The following is a 17060-nucleotide window of genomic DNA, read 5'->3' as shown; positions in this document are numbered from 1 at the left end:
CTGGTCTGAGCTAATGGACATGTGGACTCTCAGCTGCAGGGTCTAATATTTGTGCTGATGTCTTTAATATGAGCCCGGAGTGTTTATAATATACTCTTAGCTGACAGAAAGAAAGAGTGAGTGTGTTCAAGGGAAATTCACAGGAGAAAATCACAAGGAACCCTGAGTCTGTCAAATGAAAAAATGCATTGTTGTTATTTTTCTATGAATATTTTATTTCATATCTGCTTACAAAAACAACATTTCTCACATTTAGGAGAAACAAAAACTGCAAAAGCAAGCCAACCCTTCCCAAGGTAAGACACAGACCTGGCAGTAGAATGCAACTCTATCTCTAAACTCTATCTATATACAAACCAATACACTGATCCGTTGAATATGTCATTTTCCACGTGCAGCACTTGTTGGACGTCAAGTCCCTGCGCTACCTGAGCAGCGTGACGCTGCACGACCGCATCACCAAGTCTCTGCTTCACCTGCACAAGAAGAAGAAGCCGCCCAGCATCAGTGCACAGTTCCAGGTCAGTGCTGCTGTCGCCCTCTGCTGGAGAATTACAAAGGATTACAAAAACATCTGTGACAGCAAAGGCAGTATTTGCAAGAATAAAAACTTTTCATGAATATTGTACACAAAGAAGTTATTTTACACACTCCTATGAACATATTACTTTCTATTCAACTGCTTTTTCACACTGTAAGATACATACGGGGATTAATAAAGTACTTCTGATTCTGATATTGTGGAACAAATAAAGACATTTATTTAGAAGCTGTTGAACAGAAGCTGTTTTTATGCTTTTGCCACTTTTTGTTTTGTGTGAACTCACCAAAGGAAATCCCTGTCATCTATGATGACAAGGCAACTTAATGTGAATCTTAAATCGTAAATGAAGTTTTTTTACAAGACAAACGTTTTATCATGTTAACCTTTAACATCAATTCACTTCTTTGTTGTTATTTGGTTGAGCATATGACATCAGTTGTTTGTGTTTGCAGGCTTCCCTCAATAAGCTGATGGAGACGCTCGATCAGTCCGAGCCGTATTTCGTCAAGTGCATTCGATCCAACGCTGAGAAGGTAACTTCTGCTGCAGAGGAACAGAGCTCGTGGTAATGAGTAACAGATTTATCTTCTTCCTCAAATTTACCCTCTCTCTGTCTGTCTCTCTCTCTCTTTCTCTCTCTCTCTCTCAGCTGCCGTTGCGTTTCAATGACACTCTGGTGCTCAGACAACTCAGATACACAGGGATGCTGGAAACTGTCCGCATCCGCCAATCAGGATACAGCATCAAGTACACCTTCCAGGTAACCCTGTCCTACTGCAGTGTAACATTTAGCAGATCTGCAGTGTTGCTGTATTAATTAACTGTATCATTGTGTCATCATGCAGTGATGAGGATGTATATTTTCCTTTCATTTACTTAATTTGTTGCTGATATGTTTGTGTTTGTTTATCATTGTGCGGCTTTGTTGTGCTTTAAATTTTTTACAGCACATTTGTTCTTAGCATGTGTGTAAGTGCTCTGAGACCATGAGTCACACTCTTGGTATACCTCAACATACTTAGTTATTTTAGTTATTTTACTTAGTTATTTAGTTATTTTGAGATTCACAGTTATACATCTACTGAGAATAGGATCATTTTACTGTTATTTTTGAAACATGATTTCTAAAATGAAGATTCATAAATATAATGAAATGTGCCAGAGTAACTGGTGACTCTTATGTAGCCTCACTGTATCTAAATCACGTTGCAGGACTTTGTGCGTCACTTCCACGTGCTGCTGCCTCGAGGCACGAGCCCAACCAAGTCAGGCATCAGGGAGTTTTTCAGACAGATCCACCTGCTGCCTTCTGGGTATCAAGTGGGCAACACGATGGTATGAATATTGAAAACCACTTTATCACTTTTCTTTGTTGTACTGTCTTACACATTGGAGACAAACAGTGTGTGTTTGAGTCTGTGAAACATTCAAATGTTCCTTTATGATGCAGGTGTTCCTGCGGGAGGTGGAGCGCCAGCGACTTCAAACCCTCCTCCATCAGGGGGTGCTGCGGCGAATCGTCACACTGCAGCGCCGCTTCAGGGCCGTGCTGGAGCGGAAGCACTTTGTCGACATGAGACGAGCTGCGTGTGCCATCCAGGTGAGCTTGAATTTACTACTGTATGTGACCCATGAATCCACTGAACAATTCTGCACCGTTTCCACTACCCAACATTTCAGGAGTTTCCATGGTCCATAAGGAAGACTAAGCCATCGGCATCCAGTGATTAATAGCTCTTTACTCTCTTTAAATGTGGTGATAAGATACAAATTAGTTTCCACTCATTGCTCCAGCTTTTACTGCTCTAACTTCTGCAGCAGTTTAACTTCTCACCTTGCTACAGTGAAGATCAGGTAGACCAGAACTTCCCCAAATCCCCAAAGGTTTATTATATTGGTATTAATTCTAACTTATAATAATTATATCATCAAAACCTATATCTATCAGCTGTCTATAAAGATCAATATAAACTTTTCATGACCTTGAACTGCAACACATTTGAAATCTGATTGGTGATCAGTTGCATTTAAATCAAATTTCTGTAGTTTCTGTGCATGTAGTTTTCAGCTGCAAAGGAAATTTATGTTTAATGTTTTAAAGAGATGAAATGATCAACAGCTAAATATCAGCTAACTTAAAAGATAATAATGAAGAAAGTTTCCAGAAAATTAGCTAGAAATATATGGGATCCATAAAATAAGGCATTACCAAAATGTATTCTTAAGGCATGAATGAATACAATTGTTGACAAAAGGATTAATGAAGAGTTTAACAATTACATTTAAGAACAATTATATTGTATCTGGATATACAGTTTATAGAATAGAGATAGTGGATGATCTGAAAAAGAGGTTTACAAATGCTGTCATGTCTCTTGGAGTTAGTGAAAGAATAGAGAGACACAGGGAGAGAAATGAAATGTTTGAAAGGCTGACAGAGGGAAAAAAAACACTTCTGGTATGTTTTTTCTGGACGAGCCCTCGGAGGGGAGCTGTCCAAATCTTTGTCAGGCTAAAAGAAAACAAACCCAGGCCGTCCAGAAACAGTAAAACGCTGAGCGGGAGCCAGTGAAGCACAGATAGCATTTAGCAGCAGGATAATTTAGTGAAGAACATATAAACTGTCAACTGTCTAAAACTGTGGAGGTTAAGGTCGTACAGTTGTAATATTTTTACAAAGATTTTATTTCGGAAAGTTTGATTATGAATAAAGTTTTTTAATTGTTAGTTATTTTAAAGGTCAAATTAAAATTGCACAAGGTCTCCTGAGCTTGTTAGAATTTTTTTAAACCTTCCTGTGATTCAGGTGCCAGATAAGGCAGTCGTACTGCGTCACAATGTCCTGACAAACTTCAACTTTCCACGAATAACAAAAATATCTGGGTCTTCCCTGGTGTTGGTTTCATGTCCCCCCCAGCGGGAAGTGAGATGTTTGTGGAGAGTTGGAAATTACACATTTTCTTTTAAAGAACTTTTACATTTTCTACACAAAATTCTTATAGTCATTCATTTTTAAAACTGGGATTTCTGTTTAAAGGCAGCTGTATTTCCATTCATAGTAATGAAAACATTCTCTCCTTTTCTTTTCTTCTGCAGCGATGGTGGCGACGCTGCCTCCTCAAACAATCCACCATGGACTCCAGTATTGAGGAGGGGGCGGCAGTTTGTCTGCAGGCGGCCTGGAGGAGCTATACGGAGCGCAGGAAGTTCCTGCAGTGGCGAGAGGCTGCCGTCATCATTCAGAGGAGCTGGAGAAACTGCCGCCACCGCAGAACTTTGGCAGCTGTAACGGTTCAAGCTGCCTGGAGGGGATTCAGAGAGAGGAGCCACTACTGTCAGACGTACAGAACTGTGACGCAGCTTCAGACGACGGGCAGAGGATACATGGCTCGACTCAGGTGAATGGCAGAGTCTGAGCACAAGTGGCTTTTGTTGGTTTTATTTTTTTAATTGCTTTTCTGATACACAAAGATCACACATACAAACAAACGTCCAAAAAAAAAAAGAACATGGAAAGATCTGGATCGCCCTGTTGTAACAGAACCTCCTGTGACATATTCATTCATTCCCTCTCTTGAGGTTGTTGACATGGATCCAATATTGAAAGAATAAAAAACAATTAAAATTAACGTACATGTATGTATCCACCATGTATGAGCTATGCTTTGATACAACCTCACAACTTTTTCTTTTTTAACAGAATGTCCTTTTTGCCTCGTCATCACTTATTTTGTTTCAACTCCATCAAACACCAAAAATCACAGATTATGATTCACTTACTTTATGCAATATCTATAAAAACTATAACAAAAACAAATGTTCACCAAGGCTGACAGAGCCTTCAAGAAAATTACTTTAATATATAATGTAATGTAATGTATATATTTTTATATTATAAAGATTTTCGTCTGTGTTTTTTTTATTGGACTGTATAATAGAATTGACCTTAAACAGTTATCGAAATATTTGTAAGATTTAAAAATGATTCTCATGTTAGGAGACAGATTACATGTTCACATATGACCAACAATTCTTTCAAAAAATATGACATACTGAAATATTATCAAAATATTCATGATGGTGGTGACAAAACCTTGAAATTGTAGTCATTTAATCTGTCTACATTGAATCAATCAATTACAGAATTAAAACAAACAAACCGAACAATGAATTTGTTGTTTCTAAACATTTTATCAACATTTATATGTTTATTGGATTCCTTGGGCCTCAGCGTTTTGTATGTCCGATCAAATGACCTCATTTTGTTCAGCAGGCAGTATTGGCTATGCTTCCAATTCTTTCCCCTTTCATCTGTTCTCTTTTAGTCAAATCCTTTATTTGCTTTATTTTTCCTTCCTCTGTCTCCATCTCTGTCTCTCCTGTCTTTGAAATTCTTCATTTTAATTCTGGCTGTATACTGATTTTTTTCTCTCTGCTTTTTTGATACTCTCTGTTCCTCCAGTGACAGATGACTCAAACACACAAAAAGAACACTCTCAATATTATTAACCGTATTTTCCTGTGCTAAAGAGGGAGTGTGTCTTTGGTTGTGCTCCACCCTCCACAAAGTTTAATGGAAATCAGTGCTGTGTTTCTGGAGTAATTCTTAGTAATTCTTCTTCTTCTTAATGCTTAGATTCAGGCAGTTAGCAATGAAGACATACTGAATAACAATGTTTCTTCTTATCTGCTGCATACATGAATAGACAGGCTAAACATATGATTCTTAAAAGGTGACTTCCCCTACATACCCAAAACTCTGTAAACAGAATGTCACTGAGTGGAGCACATACCTCCACCAACAGTCCCCTTAAACTCAAACAGGCTACCACACATTTCACACAATAATACAAACTATGGGTGTATGTTTTCAGAATTAATTATAAAACCCTGTTGGTGTTTCCTGTTTATTTTAATGACACGTTTCTGTCTTCAGGTTCAGAGAATTGAAGCGGCAGCATGAAAGACAGCGACTCAGTGGCCATTCATCCGCAGAGATAGATGCAGGAACCACAGAGGAGCTCTCCTCATTGGGTCAGGAGAGTTATGTCCAGGACATCTCTGCAGAACTTTCTGAAGACCACAAGACTGTTCTGTTCGGTGTGGGAGAGACAGAGAAAGGAGAGGACTCGGAGCGAAGCAGGAGCATAGATGAGACGAGCCACAAGAACCGGTCGAAACGAGAGAGCAGACGGATGAGAGAGTTGGAGCAGGCTCAGTTCAGCCTGAAGCTTCTCAGGGTCCGCACCACCAGCGTAGGAGGTCCTGCTCAAGAGGACTCAGTCCCTGACAGTGGCACCTCTCAGCTGGAGGAACATCACAGACATTCACCCCGAGGATCCCCAGCAAGTCAAGGAAGCTTTGAATTCCTTATTGTAGAAGACATGGACACTGAAGGCTCTGTACCCCAAGACCAACCCCAAGCTCCAGATATAGAACTACAAGAGGGGCAGACAGATTCAAACCATAATGAAAAGCCTCTGTCTGAGGGTCCCAGGGCAACATTTTATATCGCTTCTGACCAAAGTCCAGTTCATGAACAAAAATACGAAAGCCCCAGTAAATCTTACAAAGAGAGAAGGGAGTCTACATCTCGTAGGCCGGTCGTGGTTTTAATCAGTATGCAGAAGGAAAGCCCTGTGGATGAGGAGGAGCTGCTGGCAGCCCAAATCCCAAAGAGCTCTCCTCAAACAGAAGCAGCATCATCCACTTCTCAAATGACACCCATTGTAGGCCTGGAGGTGGGATCAGACATCGAGCCGGCTCTCGGGACTGCTCCCCTGACCACAAGAGATGTAAACGGGGTGGATAAATCCTTAAAGGTCACCTCTTCTACTGCTCTTGGGTCAAGTTCAGACGTAGCAGGGCTTTGCTCCTCAGAGGTGGACATCCAGATTGTCCTGGAGCCCAAGCCCGCCACTCTCCCCGGTCAGCCGGAAAGGAATGCGGTACAGCCGGCGCAGGAGGCTCCCAGCCCGATCCTGGACACCAAACCTCCCAAAGCCCAGAAGAAGAGCTCAGCCCAGACTGTGATAGTGAATATGCTGGAGAAACCGTCTGCCACAGTGTTCTCGCCACCCAGACGCAAACTACCATTCTCCAAGTAAGTCAACCATCATCCAGAAGGACGGAAGTCATTTAATTATCAAGGTGCATGTGTCTGTTTAAAGTGTAACTTCACCCATCACTTTTGACTTGAAGTTCCAAAAAGATGCCTACCTACCCCTCATCCTACACACACATACACACAAATTCACACTCACACACACAGTCAGTGGTTCTAATGTATGTGTGTGTGTGTGTGTGTGAGAGACATTCTCAGCTGAAGCCGCTGCATCTGAGGACATGGAGGGGCAGCAGGGGATGGGGGACGTCTCTGAATGGGAGACAATGAGGTGGTTTAGGGTTTTAGTTTCAGCATAGATTTGAAAATGCAGAGTCCCTGATTCCAACTCATGAGTGGTCACTGGTAGTGGGGGCCGACCACCTTCAATTTGAAGATGTTAAACTTTTCAATGAGGATATGGAGACGTCCCAAACAGTGGACTCTGCGTAAGCATTGGCCCAGCAAAGTGCTAGATAGTTTGAAACAGTAGGTTTTTTATAAATCTATCAAGAAAAGTGATATTAAAATTAGCATTAATGTGTGTAATTAATTTCCTTTACAGTTACACAAAACTGTGCTTATGTGATGTATATTCTATGTGTGTCTATGTATATTTTGCTTCCTCTCCCAAGATAAAGCTTTAAATGAGGTCGTGCTCTGTGTAAAAATAGATTCTACTATTTTTACATTGGAAATGTATTAACATCAAGTCCCATGTTTCAGGTCCGATAAGGACTTGGTGAACCAGGAAAGATCTCTTGCCATGTTCAGAGACGACTCCAAATCTGCTGGGTCCAGAAACAGAGAGGTAGGACACACAAATGTGTGTGAGCACTCCCATGAATACACACGTATTTACACATGCGCACACACACACACACACAGACACAAACACAGTGGCAGCTGACCTGATGTTCCTGTGGTTGCCTGGAAGCAGGTTGGCCGTCCAGGCCCCAAAAAGAAAGCTAGAATGTCCCGGACACGCTCTGACTTCCTCACCCGCTGTAACTCTGAGGGGGCAACCCAGTCGGACGACGACGACGAGTACTACATCCTTGCCCACTCCCACACGCTGCCCCCATCCCTGTCCCTCCCACATGCCCACCCTGAGACGGACTGTCACAGTGACTCAGAGATGGTAAAACACCGGATTTCCAGGGGTCCCGTGACCTCCAAACAAGTTTCCTGTCCACACCGCCGTGCACCCCTTCCACCTTCTTCTCAGGTGGACCTGGCCAAGCAGCTGGGGAGGAGCTTTTTAACACTGCTAACTCCACTTTTACTGGATTGTTTCACTGCTGATGAGCAGACTCATGTTTCTTTGCTTCACTCCAACAGGCCGTCACCGTGCTCGGTCCGTACTGAAAAGCTTAGCACGTCACTCTGGCAGCTGTTGTTTTTCAAATTGGGCCAAATATAGCTGTCAACTCTCATTTTCCTCTCTGTCTCAAGAAGGCGTCTGTTTTTAAAGGGATACAATATTTTGCAGTTTAATTCTATTCTTTCCTTCAGTAAAAACACAAACCAAACAAGCATCATCACTATGTATTTGCATGCTGGAGTCGTTCAAACCTCCCACTAACGACTCCATTCTCTAACAGGATCTTAGAGCATGACTTCTGTTCGACTCGCTCACTCACTCAGCATCATTCTCTGTGATGCCGCTGATTTCTTTAATCTCTTCAGATTACGTAGAACTACTAGGACCAGAATATTAGCTGTAGTGATGTGGAATAATGCATTTTAGAAACACGTTACTAAAGTCACTGTTCATAATGCATGGTATCGCTGTGTCTGTGTTCCACAGCTAAATGTCCTTAAACATCCAAACTGCAGCATCCTAGACAAGTTTGAAACCTGTCTGAGCCTCCTCAGCTAAATGAAATACATTGTCGTTTTTATTGCACTCAGTGGTTGTTCTCTGCTCTCCAGTCTTCTCATAAAGACCAGAAGAAGATCCATAAGACCATGTCATCAGGAGACCTGGGCAAGGTTGAGGTCCTGAGGAAAACCTCCAGTCATGATGGAAGGTAGATCATGAATAGATAAAGATATATTTACACTGAAACCCTCCTCCTGATAACTGTGAGCAAATGAAATTGAACATGTACTGTCTCACACAGTTTTTTTTTCATGGAACATTATTTTTCTGGACTCAACTTGACCGTTAACCTTTGAACACTAAAATCTAATCAGTTCATCGTTGAGTCCAATCATAACTGATCAAAATGTTGAAAGAAAACCTCATGCTGTTATTGAGATACTGTGTGAAAAAGAATGGAACAGACAGACAACCTAAATTCATAATGCCTCTGGCTACTGACTGTCACTGCCTCTGAGGCATAAAAACACTGAATGAGTGCATCCTTGCAATGTGACATGGACGTGATATGTTTGAATTGCACTTAATTCAGAACAGTTATTTTTCTTTTGGTGACCATCATCTGTGTTTGTCCTTCAGCAGGATGAGAGGGAAGATGCGATTCTGGAGTAAGACGAAGCACGGAGAGAAAAAACTGTCAAGAGAGAAGCAGACGAGCAGGAGTGAAGCAGGAGAGACACATGGTAAAAAAACAACTGCTGTCTGTAGCTTTGAGATTTAGAGACCCACATACACACAGACACAAATACACAACACAAATTGCTCCAGAGCAACCAGCATAAATGGGCCCTGCAGATAAATTGGATTATTACATATCATAATTGCCCTCCAGAGGTCACGATCAGAGACAGAAAAACAGTAGAAAAAAAATGTAATTCAAATTATCTTTGTCTCCCAGAAGGCCCCTCTCCCCCGCACAGTCCGGACCTTGAGGCAGCTTCTGCTCGGGCTGTCAGGGACAGCAAGGAGAACAAGGAGCTGTCTCCTAAAATGAGACGACGTCGCAGTGTGAAGATCAGCAGCATCGCCCTGGAGCCCACCCAGTGGCAGAACGACGCCCTGCACATCCTCACGTCGGCCCATGACTACCGCAGCATGAACGACTTCCTCATGAAGAAGGTGAGAGGCGTACGCACACACAGGAGTACACACACACACACACAATCACACAATAGGGAGTGTTCCTATGCGGCAACAGAAAAAGCACTGTCATCTTTGTTTTGTTTTTTTATATCATTTTCTGTCTGTGGTTTGTTTTTTTCAGATTTTTGTTTTCCTAACTATTTAAGGTGGCGTTGGGTACTTTGAAAGACACAATATAAATTCACTTTTATTATTATCACAATATTTCTTCCTTTTTTTTCCTTAAGGGTCTGTTGCTCTAAATTTGCTAGTCCCAGTTGTTGTCTAACTTGTCCTTATTTTCAGACTTTCCACCTCCTCAATACAGTGGAGGTTAATAGAATTGGGTTTGTTGGGCTCCCAGCATCAATCATAAAATCCACATTTAACATCTACAGTGTGGCCGGGGATAAACCAGATTACCAAGGAAAACATTTCCCTTTCACCTGTGGTGTTTTGGGGAACAAAAGGAAACCTCAAAACCCAGACATTTAAAAACAAATCCAAATGACACTCAGTAGAGTTCATACCTCCGGCCTAGCAGTCCCCTTATGAAACCACAGCTAAATTCAGTAGATCCTGATTTTAATTTTGATCTGCACCAAATTGCACACACTCATAAATATTATTCATCTAGTGTCTTTTTTTTCCTCAAGATCCTTGAAATATTCTCTAAAAATCAAGGAAAATGTTGACAAATGCCGAAGATCTGGATCCACATCAAAATGTGGTTCTTCCCGGGCCATGTCCCACCCCTCCACAGAAGTTCATGGAAATTGATTGTGTAGATTTTGTGTAATCTGGCTAAAAAACAAAAAAATGGATGAAAGCATAACCTCCTTGGCAGAGGAAATTATCTCAAGACGTATGTTAGAAAAGGAAATGTGTGGGTTTGTACCATGATCCAATCAGGGAGTTTATCAAGTCCTAGATGTTAGTTCCAAAGTTTTAGAAGTGTAGCAACTTGTTATTTTGATGAAAATCTGAAATTATCTGGTTACCTGAAATGTATTTGTTTCTCCAGATCGCTGACCTGGATTCTGAGGATGGTAAGAAGGACACCATGGTGGATGTCGTGTTCAAGAAAGCGCTGAAGGAGTTCAGGATCAACATCTTCAACTCGTACTCCACTGCTCTGGCTGTAAGTCCTCGCTGCTCTTTTCTCATCATCTGTTCTCAACTGCTTCAAACACAATCAGTGAGATAGGGAAGTTTTTAATCACAGTAAAGTGTACTGAATAATATTTGGATACTTCTCTGTGGTTCTCTAATCCATCTGAGATTTCCTGTCCACACTGACATATCACATGGCTAAAATAAAATGAAAATTCAAAATCATAAATGAAAACTTATGCAAAGTATATCTTCTTCTTTCCTTTCCTTTGCCCTCCCACCCAGATGGATGATGGGAAGAGCATCCGCTACAAGGATCTTTATGCCTTGTTCGAGCACATCCTGGAGAAGACCATGCGTCTGGAGCAGAGAGACTGGAGCGAGTCGCCGGTGAAGGTGTGGGTCAACACATTTAAAGTCTTCCTGGATGAATTCATGACTGAGTACAAGCCCATGGAGGGAACCATCGGCAGGGTAAGATGCAAAAGAACAGATGGATGGATGAAAAGAAAACTGGGAAATACTTTCTAATGCACTTAGTATTTATGGATGCACAAATACAGGGCTACATCTTCATCTGGTGGGATTTGAACAGGTTGTGATAAATGTAAGAAAATAAAAAATGAAATGTGAACATATAAAAGCAGAAAAGAATTTTAGAGCTTCCATTTACCATTTTTCCTAAAATCCTCACTGCAAATGAAAAAAATAAAGAACACTTTGTTTCTGTATAAATTATTGATATAAATCAATTATTTATATGAAACAAAACCAAAGTAATAAATATATTTTTTCAGGCTCCTAAACGTGAGCGCAAGAAGTCAAGGAAGAAGGAAACGGACATTGTGAGTTTAGCAACGATTCGCTAAATTAAATTATTTGGAATAAATACAATTTATTTTTTAATTCATCTGATCTGACTAGTGACTCTACTGCCCCCTGCAGGTGGAAGAACACAATGGCCACATCTTCAAGTCCACCCAGTACAGCATCCCCACCTACTGCGAGTACTGCTCCTCCCTCATCTGGATGATGGACCGAGCCTGCGTCTGCAAACGTGAGGATTGCAAACACACACACACACACACACATATAAATATAGTATATATGCATACAAATAGTCTGGTCACTTTAGGATCTATATAGTTTGCACACTACTTAAGAGCATTCTTGATACAAACAAAAAAGCTTAAAAAGCTAAAAGAAAAAAAACAATTTTATCTCCCTTGACAGTTCCTGCAACCAGCACATGGATCATTTTATTATAGCATTGTTACATTCATAACACAACATGTAGTCATGGAATATAATGTAACAATGTAATGAGATTGCGAGATGATTTATTGTATGATATATTGCAACAACCAAAAAATCATGATGATGTCATATTCTTCAATAAAGACATTTAGGGACACAGTATTTGTCTGAAGGATTTTTAGTTTTGAAATGCTTTGCCTTTTGATTTGCACTTTATGTATTTAGCATAAAAGCAGATCTAGAAGTCTGCCCAATGACACACATGCTCACATGCGCACACACATGCACACACACATGCACACATACACGCACACCACCAGCACTACACACCCGACTCACTTACCCACAGGCACTTACACTCTTGTGTGTAGTTTTTTTTATTTCCACTCACGCAGCACATTACAGCCCCTACTAGTCTTGTCTCACACACACACAAACACACACTGCACATTCACACTCACAGAACTCACACACTTGCACTGAGATTTGATTAAAGCTCCTGCTCCTGTAATGAATCTTTCCTCTGTCTAGTTACAAAGCTCCAGCTGCACGTTGAGAGTGCGGACATCTGAGTGTCGTGACTGACTGCTACTGTTGTTGTAGGAGGAGGCTGGAGAAATGTCATCAGTCTGATTGTGTGGTCTTGTCTTGCAGTGTGTCGCTACGCCTGCCACAGGAAGTGCTGCTCGAGGATGACAACCAAGTGCAGTAAAAAGGTAGGCAGAGGTCTTTTTGTTCACTATTTTCATGGTTCACAGACATTAACAGACATCACAGAACATCATGCTAATCTCTAATCCAAACGATTCCGTTTTCATGCCTTCTTAATTAACTTAATGATGCAATATTGTCAAATCAAATGAAAACGTCTTGGCAAGATTCCAGATTATGCTTTGGGTAAATACACTGGCTTCGGGTGGTACTCGGACTTTATTTTACATGTAAAATTGCCACACAAGAAAAACCCATAATGACAAAGTGAATTAATCTAAAAAAAAGATTAAGGTATGCAAAGTGTATGCAGACTTAAGGCTGTAACTGTGACTTGAACACATTTCTGAATATTTCTGTAAATGGGATTTGAGGTGTGATTGGTTTGCAGTGTAAGATAAATTGGACAATAAAAACTCAAACAACTTTAAGAAAAAGGGTTCAATATTTGCTGTTCAATCAAGAACACTTTCATCAAAATGTATTTAATTTCACTTGCAATAAGTTATATTTGTCTGGCTCTATTCTGGGACCTGCCCACTCTGTCAGGAGCCTTCAAGGATAGTGAGCAGCACCAATGACAGGACATGACATAGATTAGGTCACATTCAGTATGAGAAGGAGATGCAGGGGTGGACTGACATGCTCCTGTGCTCACTTTATTTCTCTCCAAGTACGATCCAGAGTTGTCGTCGCGGCAGTTTGGCGTGGAGTTGTCTCGTCTGACCAGCGAGGAGCGGACGGTGCCGCAGCTGGTGGAGAAGCTCATCAACTACATCGAGATGCACGGCCTCTACACAGAGGGGATCTACAGGAAGTCGGGCTCCACCAATAAGATCAAAGAACTCCGTCAGGGGCTGGACACAGGTGAGACTCACTGTGCATTCACGTGCTCCTCCGAAGGTCCTACTTTACGAGTTGTGAAGTCGACAACAACTTCAGTGTGTTCATGTGCTTTGAAGTTTGGAATGTGGATAAAAACGCTGAACGCTGTAAACAAAATGTGTTGTATTTGTGTATTTGGAACACCTTAATACGTCTTTCGAATTTTTCTAGTCAGCAACTAATTTTTCCGATGTTTGACACCACATGAACATACAATGACACATTTAATTTCTGTAGAAGTCATGCAGCTGTTCGTAGTTTATGTTTATCTGAAGTCTGTTCAGGCTATCATTCTGCTACTCCTGCTTCTACAGCTAATTGCAGATCTACTACTACAACCACTACTCCTACTGCTACTTCTACTCCTACTGCTCCTGCTGGTGCTTGCATTTCTTTTACCTCTACAATTACTGCTTTTACTCCACAACACTTCTTCTTAAATCACTTCTATTTGTGAACATACTGTACGGCTACAAAAAAGAAACATCAATGAATGTTGATTTTCTTGAATGTGTCTCTCTGTTCCAGATGTGAACAGTGTGAATCTGGATGACTACAACATCCACGTCATTGCCAGTGTCCTCAAACAGTGGCTGCGTGACCTGCCCAGCCCTCTCATGACCTTCGAACTGTACGAGGAGTTCCTCAGGGCCATGGGTAAGCTCTTTTTCAGTCCCATCAGGGGCTGTGGGTTTGTTTTTTTTCTGTTCCTCCAGAGGCTCCTCCAGCTCATGCTTTGTGCGTGTTTTTGGTTTCTGCTCAGGTCAGCAAGACAAGCGGGAGGTGATCCAAGGGGTGTATTCGGTGATCGACCAGCTCAGCAGGACACACCTGAGCACTCTGGAGCGTCTCATCTTCCATCTGGTTAGGTGAGATGTGAGATAAGAGTCAACAATCAGCAGTGGAGCTTCAGACGAGACAGCCAGAGACGGAAAATTAGGTTTTGAAACAAGATCTGAAGGACGGTTCTCCCTGTGAGCCAAATGTCTGTGCACTCAGCTTTTTAACTCTTGGCTGCAGAAGTCTCAGGTTCCCTTTGTCTTTTTCTCACTCAGTATCAAACGCTGTAGAACTGGTCGTCTTGGTCTCATGCCATCCTCTCAGTATTTTTTGGGAATGGGCGTCATATGCTCTAAGGATCAACGTCAGGATTGACTGATGTTATATTGTGGTGTGTTACAGGATCGCCCTGCAGGAGGAGACTAACAGGATGTCAGCCAACGCCCTCGCCATCGTGTTTGCTCCCTGCATCCTTCGCTGCCCCGACTCGATTGACCCTCTGCAGAGCGTCCAAGACATCAGCAAAACCACTGCGTACGTCCACTGACCTCAATGAACAGTCCCAACCATCAAACAGGGCTTTTAATAAGAATAACCACCTGTTTTATTGATCAAATGAATCTAGCAATGTACATAGCAAACATTTTATAGAGATGTCCTATATTACCCTTTTTTCGTATTACTTTACTTCGTATTATTTGTATTGGTGGGCTCACACAACAGTCTGATGCTACAAAAAATAGTTAATCAGAGTTAATCATCCAGGCCCTGGATATATAAACGTTTTGATGCTTTATAGTTACTACTTTTTGCTAAGTGTGGTCTTTTTTTGATTGGCTCATAGAAAGCTTGTATGGGGGCCTGTAGGGACAATACTTGCAAACCTGCAAAGATTAAAACTCCATAACTCCCATACACCCATACTGCAGGTGACACTGCCACGTCGCCAAGTGACCAACTGACACAGCTAATATTAGCATGCTAATACATGAAAAGACTAAAATCTGTCCTGCAACCTGATTCAAATGCTGTTTGATAAATATAATTCATTTTTTTTGATAATTAGATTTCATAAAAAATAACACAACTTTATACAAATAACAGAACATTATGACAATAGTGAATGAATGACCAGATACAATTGGTGTCATTAGCACAATGGGGTCTAAAGTGAATGAATTTAACTGCATTTAAAATCACTTGCAAGTGACTGATCCTGATCTTTATTTGGATCTGCACCAAATTGCACACATTCATAAATATCAGTCCCTTAAACTTGTCTGATGCTGTTGTGAAGATCTAATTCCCTAATCCAGATCTGCACCAAAATTTAATTGACTCTTCTCTGAAGACCGCATCGATTTGTGTAAGCATCGTAGTAATCTTAGCTCTTAAGAAATTTAACTTACAAACAAATGGACAGGGTAAAAAAATATTAAAAGGGGGTGTGTTTAAAGATGAGAACCACTTACTTTACTTTACATTAAGACACTGTTTATGTGTTTTATCAATTTAAAAATCACTAGTTTACAACTGAGAACTGAGTAAATAACTAATGATGTATTTAGTAATACCAGCCCACCCCTCTTGTCTTATCAATACACCTCTCCCCCCTCAGATGTGTGGAGCTCATCATCAACGAACAGATGAGAAAGTACAGAGCTCGACTGAAGGACATCAGCAGTCTGGAATTTGCAGAGAGCAAAGCCAAGAGCAGACTGACCCACATCAGGAAATCCATGGTAAGACCAGACGCTAGCTGCTGTCAGTAGCCATGACAACAAGCTTCTGTGATAGCATGAATAATCCTTATCGCCTGTAACTAAGGTGGATCTTTTCCCACTTGTTCCTCTCACTCATCACTGAAACAGTGACAGTTTTCAGCTCCACGAGCAGCTGCCATGGATTTCACAGTCACAGTCATAGCAGGAGTTCATTCCTCTGTCGGTTTACATCTTCCATCAACAGATCCTCTTGTGTATTTGCTACACAAGCAAAAAAGCCGACAAAATAACACAATCATAAGGGGACATACATCTGAAATGTAATCAGGAGGTCACAGTTGCATTGTATAGAAAATATACTGCTGTATAAAATACTGATGTTAAATTCTTCACAATAAGGCTAAACATGTGCGACAGCCCTCTGTTTTACATGATATCTAACTTGACTTAATGTCACAGCAGATGTAAAACAAGATTCTCAGGAGCAGCTAAAAATTAATTGAAGAAAAAAGCGATGTCCATGTACAAAAGAAAAACTGACCTCAGGCAACTGACTCTCAGTAATCTGCCAACAGTGAGCATAAACCATCAGTAGAGGGCAGTGTTGCACATGTTGGCCATTTAAATGCATACATTAATATAATAGGTAACAGGAAATAATGCACTTAGTTAAAATAGACAAGTTGGCTGAGTTAGGAATAGAGTAATTAAAAGAAAACTATTGTTGCTATAATGCAACACAGCTGCAGCAGACACACTCATCACAGTGCAATAATACAATCTGTAATATAAATTACATTACTGCTGGTAATAAAATTATAAAAAAATCAAACTAGAACTAATGGTAGCTCCACGTGTTTCTGATTCTACAGTTCACATGTACATTGAGAGAGTAGAGAGCATCCCTCTGGGGTCTAGTCTACTTTATAACTTCAT

The 17060-nt window shown here is 41.0% G+C and overlaps 1 protein-coding gene across 25 annotated transcripts in view; it reads left to right on the top strand.

The window, feature by feature from the left end:
- LOC109624416 (unconventional myosin-IXAa-like) overlaps nt 1-17060 on the top strand; it is a 137870-nt gene that overhangs the window by 116843 nt on the left and 3967 nt on the right. For 14 of the 25 annotated variants that reach the window (XM_069528343.1, XM_069528341.1, XM_069528336.1 and 11 more), the window contains 23 exons: nt 257-296; nt 399-521; nt 997-1077; nt 1194-1304; nt 1757-1879; nt 1995-2144; nt 3641-3942; nt 5481-6647; nt 7374-7458; nt 7585-7788; nt 8583-8680; nt 9112-9215; nt 9431-9651; nt 10679-10795; nt 11053-11241; nt 11565-11612; nt 11713-11824; nt 12679-12740; nt 13410-13602; nt 14149-14277; nt 14384-14489; nt 14803-14934; nt 16019-16142. In XM_069528343.1, coding sequence (XP_069384444.1) covers nt 257-296; nt 399-521; nt 997-1077; nt 1194-1304; nt 1757-1879; nt 1995-2144; nt 3641-3942; nt 5481-6647; nt 7374-7458; nt 7585-7788; nt 8583-8680; nt 9112-9215; nt 9431-9651; nt 10679-10795; nt 11053-11241; nt 11565-11612; nt 11713-11824; nt 12679-12740; nt 13410-13602; nt 14149-14277; nt 14384-14489; nt 14803-14934; nt 16019-16142 — 4021 coding nt within the window. Of the gene's footprint in view, nt 1-256; nt 297-398; nt 522-996; nt 1078-1193; nt 1305-1756; nt 1880-1994; nt 2145-3640; nt 3943-5480; nt 6648-7373; nt 7459-7584; nt 7789-8582; nt 8681-9111; nt 9216-9430; nt 9652-10678; nt 10796-11052; nt 11242-11564; nt 11613-11712; nt 11825-12678; nt 12741-13409; nt 13603-13934; nt 14093-14148; nt 14278-14383; nt 14490-14802; nt 14935-16018; nt 16143-17060 lie in introns of those variants that run through there. The other 11 variants (XM_069528333.1, XM_069528354.1, XM_069528331.1 and 8 more) reach the window with 8 other exon arrangements.

The sequence above is a fragment of the Paralichthys olivaceus genome, chromosome 7, assembly GCF_024713975.1.
Source record: "Paralichthys olivaceus isolate ysfri-2021 chromosome 7, ASM2471397v2, whole genome shotgun sequence".
NCBI lineage: Eukaryota > Metazoa > Chordata > Actinopteri > Pleuronectiformes > Paralichthyidae > Paralichthys > Paralichthys olivaceus.
This window is presented reverse-complemented; position numbering and strand designations above follow the sequence as displayed.